The sequence below is a fragment of the Lupinus angustifolius genome, chromosome LG03 (assembly GCF_001865875.1).
Source record: "Lupinus angustifolius cultivar Tanjil chromosome LG03, LupAngTanjil_v1.0, whole genome shotgun sequence".
Taxonomy (NCBI): domain Eukaryota; kingdom Viridiplantae; phylum Streptophyta; class Magnoliopsida; order Fabales; family Fabaceae; genus Lupinus; species Lupinus angustifolius.
Genome location: NC_032011.1, coordinates 2,132,273 through 2,137,553, shown reverse-complemented (window position 1 = coordinate 2,137,553; position 5,281 = coordinate 2,132,273). Strand labels below are relative to the sequence as shown.

Here is a 5,281-nt window from a genome sequence, read left to right as displayed (position 1 = left end):
CTCTCAATTCCAAGTTTAGGGTTAAGGGTATGTGAAACACGAACTCGAGGAAAAGAAAAGTAATTGTGTTTTTCTCGTTGTCTTTCTCGTAGTGATTTTTTTAGTTGTAGTTAAGGTTAGTTGAATCGGGTTATATCGGGTTATTCTAGTTTAATACGACCAAATCGGAATTTTTGTAGTCTAACACAAATCGAATGGTTATTCAGATATCAGTACAGATTATGGCATTTACAACTTACAAGATCTATCTTCGTCGGACCGGACTACATTGCCTAAGAGTGAGAGGCTTGCGCTTCAAATTAAGTTGTCTGTATATTCACATTGTTACAAAAAAAAATCACACTTGGAAATTGTCTAAACTACAAATTTTCATGCCCCCTTTTATGCATTTAGTTGAAAGTACTATTCAACAACCATTAATATAGGATCTCTGTGTAGCTACTTGTCTTTAGCTAGAACATTTGCTCTCTCTCTCTCTCACTCTCACACACTCCTAGTGTACTTTAAGTATGTTGTTTTTGGGTGAATGAAAGGTTGTTGTTGGTTAATGTTAATTATTACTAACATATACATAGATATGTCCCACATACTCAAATCACTTTAACACATTCATCAGCACTTACCAATTCATATATATATATATATATAGAACCTCACTTACCCCAGTACAAACATTCCTTGTGACTTTCTTGCTGTCTAAACCTCTTTCTCCTCCATTGAACAAAACCAATGTTCATATTCGAATTCTCAGCCTCACTTCACTAAATTACCAAACCAGACCTTAAGAGTATTATATCACTAAAACCAATATATCAAAATATTCCACATATTTATCTCTTCCCTTCTTAAGACCAAACAATCCTTTATTCATCAGAAATTGAATAAATTTGGTTTTAATTTTAGCATGACTTCCACATCTATATAGAAGGTTTGCTAGCTTCAAGTTCTTGAAATAGTACTCTTCTATAGTTTTACCTCTCCTCCACCCCTTCTTTGGTTTATATCACAACAGTGTTACATTAATTATCATTCTCTATTTCCAAAAGGTTTTTCTTGAAATAGTTTCATATGGATTACTTGAAGGAACTAGAAGGAAAAAGTGCCCATGATTGTTATCATCACCAGATAAAGGTCATGGACAAAATGGTTAGTAGTCCTAAAATATGGGTACATGGACCAGTAATAGTTGGTGCTGGTCCCTCTGGGCTAGCTGCAGCAGCATGCCTTAAACAAAAAGATATTCCAAGCCTAATCCTTGAAAAAGCTGAATGCTTAGCTTCAATGTGGCAGCACAAGACTTATGACCGCCTTTGTCTTCATCTTCCAAAGCAATTTTGCCAACTCCCTCTTATGCCATTTCCTAAAAACTTTCCATCATATCCAACAAAGCAACAATTTTTGACATACTTGAAAAATTATGCTGAACATTTTGATTTAAAACCAGCTTTTAGTACTACTGTGGTTAGTGCTGAATTTGATCATAGGAGTGGATTTTGGAGGGTGAAGACTGAGGGAATGAAAAAGAATGAGGAGGTGGAATATGTTTGTAAATGGCTGATAGTAGCTACTGGAGAAAATGCTGAGGAAGTAGTGCCTCAAATTGAAGGAATGGGTGAATTTGAAGGGACTATCTTACATACTAGCTTGTATAAGAGTGGCAGCATGTTTTGTGGGAAGAATGTTTTGGTGGTGGGGTGTGGGAATTCAGGCATGGAGGTTTGTTTGGATCTTTGCAACCATAATGCTCACCCATCCCTTGTGGTTAGAGATACGGTGTGTACTCTCATACTCGTAATTATCTGACATATTTTTTGTCTGATACCATCTTTATACCGACTTTATAATTATTGATTATTGATTCAACATTATTTTCAAAACAACTTTAATTATGATCAATGGTTATAAAAAGTATAGAAAATGGATATTATCTTCCTTCGCACACTTGCAAATTCATCACTTTACATTCACATTTTTTACCATCTAATTATAACTCAGCTCATACCATTTTATGTAGACATGCATTTACATCCTAATTTTGTAAGATATATTATGTGTAGTTAATACTTTTCAAAATAATTGGTATGCTTATATACATAAAGATGTATTGGTTTTTCTCTCATGATACTTGGTGCTAATTAATTCTCTTGAAATTCAGTTTTAAAATGTCTTAGTTTGAGGTGCAATGAATATAGGAAAGTACTTGCAAATATTAATGTAAGATGTTTTTGACAAAGCTAGTTATGCAGACTGAACAGTGAACACACTATATAATATAATACTATATTTGTTATAACTAGAACTCTTAAAAAGTTTGTGTCATTCCTCTCTCACATCATGGGAATCTATTTGCATGCGCAAACAAGGTCACCATCCCAAACTCTTAGGATAATATAACCTTCTAGTTAGAGATCAATATTATCTATGCAAAGAATCACTTTCAGCATTTACACAAATATAGTATTCAGAAGCATGAAAAGATTATTATTATGTCTTATGAGTATACAATTTCCTAAAAAGGTTCTTCAACACTTTTTTATTTTAAATTGATCTATTCTTTTCATTGCTGCAGGTGCATATCTTGCCACAACAAATGTTAGGGAAATCAACTTTTGGTTTATCTATGTGCTTGCTCAAGTGTTTCCCTATACGTTTTGTGGATCAATTTTTACTTCTAATGTCACATTTTATGCTTGGTGACACATCTCAATTTGGACTTAATCGTCCTAAACTTGGACCTCTAGAGCTCAAGAATTTGAATGGCAAGACACCAGTTTTGGATGTTGGAACACTTGCTCAAATCAGAAGTGGAAAAATTAAGGTAAGAAACTTATTAATGTGGCTACAATTTTTACTATCCTAGTATAGTTTGGTCTCTTATGATTTCTGTTACACTTGCACTATATTTTTGTCACATATTTATGATGTACAATGATGTGAGTGTTAATATTGTGCACCGTGTATTTAAACCAAGAGTTTTTATAATATTCTGCTCCTTGTCTTAATCAAAACAAATTAAAAGGAAAATGAATACATTTTTTGGTTTCATTATTTCCAACATTAAATGTTGTCTAATATGTATAGGTTTGCCGGGGAATTAAACGACTAACACAGCACACAGTGGAGTTTGTTGATGGAAAAGTAAAGAACTTTGATGCCATCATTCTAGCAACTGGATACAAAAGCAATGTACCCTCTTGGTTAAAGGTGCTCCCTTTAATTCTTTTGTTTCTAACTTTAGCATAGTTTTGGAACGGACATTGATACACACATTTTGGAATATACTTTTATGTAGTTTTTATCTTCTCCTTACAAGTTACAATAGAGCTTACAAATGGGCCGGCTCTACCGAGTCGGTCCAAATAGATCTCACACTTTGTTGGTCCACCATCTCGTCGAGCCAAAACCCGAATCGAGTTGGCCTTCACCTTGCTTAGCAGCTCAAGTTACTTTTATTAGAATGCATGTCCCATTAATGATATGCAGTAATACTTAAACAATTATAACTTAAAAGTCATACATAGGATGTTATATGATTGGTTAAAAGAGTAAAAATCATTTCCTTTTTTTTTGCTAAGCAAAATGTATTAAAATCAGCATAAGGGGTGTTAACCTAATATAAGAGAAGGATAAAAAAGACTTCTTTAAGAGAATAAAGAAATACAAACTATTTGGTCATTGCCTCAATTAGCAAAAACTAAGGGATCAAATCTAAGATATGTACATAACTTATTAGATCATTTGAGACGTTAATTTATTCCTCATAATTCAAATAGACCACACAATAACAAACCATGACATCCTATGCAAGTTTTGACCATTTAGAATTGATTCTAAGATTTTCATGCACATTCCACAAAATTAAGTAACTCTTCTTTTAGTGCTACCTTTCATTATTGATATATTAACAAGGGCTTGAAATTTAATGTAGGGCACTGACATGTTTAGTGAGAAAGATGGGTTACCAAAGAAACCATTCCCAAATGGATGGAAAGGTGAAAATGGATTATATACAGTTGGTTTCACTAAAAGAGGATTACTTGGTGCATCCATTGATGCAAAGAAGATTGCTGAAGATATTCAACATAGCTGGAAAGTTATTGAGGAAGCCACCCATGTATTGCATGATGTGAGAAAGAAAAATACAAAAATATTCTATGATTAGAAAAAGAAAAAGGAAAAAGATGTCATGGCCTTTCTCATTTGAGTACAGCAGGCACAAAAGAAGAAAAAGAGATTCAAAAAGAAAAAAGAAAATTATTAAAAGAGATCATATATGTATAAAATGTGTGATTCCCATATTAAAGAAAAAACAAGGGATTGGGTTGATGATAGGGTTGGAGGACTTTATGTGTAATTTTAATTTGGTTGGGTTTAAATTAATTAGGTGCTTGTCATATTTAGAGATTTGTACATCTTGTACATTGCCATATCTACCTGGCTAGCTAGTTTAATTTTTTTAGAGAAAGGGTTATATTTTCAATATATTTAAGTATTCCTAGTTTGTGCTGATTGATGTCTACAATTTTTTTTAACATGGGTATGAGCCGTGAGCATATTGAAATTATGTAATGTATCTATCAATTTGACCTTGTTCCATCAAATATTCATGATAGATAATTCCATGATTTCATTCATTCACATGAGTTTAATTTATACATTGTAATAGTTTTTTAGTTTTTACAAACCATCCGCTATTTGCATGTGGTAATGATAAATAATATTTTAACCACCTAAAAAAACTCATATATTGTTAGTGAAATAAATATTAAATTTTATTTATATATTGAAGACGAGAAACTTATTATCATGGAAAACATTGAAAAAAGCATTAAAAGAGAGAGAAGTCAAATAGTCTACAAAGAAAAGTCCATTAGGCTTATGAAACTGGCCCTTTGGTTTATCTATAAAAACTTAATGCTTATTTTACAATATTTTACAAGTATAAGGAATTACTTTAATTATTATCTTCATTTTTCCATCGTGATCAAGAACTCGGACCACATTTGCTGTAATTGAAAGTTCACAAAACATAATTTGATTGATCTCTTCCATTGCTAACATTTGATGGCTGGATATATCCATCTTACAATAAATAAATGACAAGTTGAGGATGAAACATGTATATATACTGTGTCCTATTAAACATTGAATTAGATATTTTAATTGTTAGCATATATCTCTTTCTTATCATTTGATATTTAAGATCTTACATATAGTTTTCAAGGATCATTAAATCATGTTAAAATTTGACTAAAATAATCATATCTAATACAAACCAGCA

The 5,281-nt window shown here is 32.0% G+C and overlaps 1 protein-coding gene across 1 annotated transcript; it reads left to right on the top strand.

The window, feature by feature from the left end:
• On the top strand, nucleotides 560–4,597 carry LOC109342997 (indole-3-pyruvate monooxygenase YUCCA2-like). Its single transcript, XM_019581095.1, has 4 exons — nucleotides 560–1,773; nucleotides 2,570–2,818; nucleotides 3,082–3,204; nucleotides 3,929–4,597. The coding sequence occupies exons 1-4, from the start codon at nucleotides 1,069–1,071 to the stop codon at nucleotides 4,160–4,162; spliced, it is 1,311 nt and encodes a 436-aa protein (XP_019436640.1). The 5' UTR covers nucleotides 560–1,068; the 3' UTR covers nucleotides 4,163–4,597.

What these genes read in the sequence shown, in the direction of transcription:
- LOC109342997 (XM_019581095.1), top strand. Translation starts at nt 1,069, where the DNA reads ATGGATTACTTGAAGGAACTAGAAGGAAAAAGTGCCCATGATTGTTAT. An exon ending in CCCTTGTGGTTAGAGATACG is followed by an intron (nt 1,774 to 2,569) that starts GTGTGTACTCTC and finishes TCATTGCTGCAG; the next exon opens with GTGCATATCTTGCCACAACA. An exon ending in ATGTACCCTCTTGGTTAAAG is followed by an intron (nt 3,205 to 3,928) that starts GTGCTCCCTTTA and finishes AATTTAATGTAG; the next exon opens with GGCACTGACATGTTTAGTGA.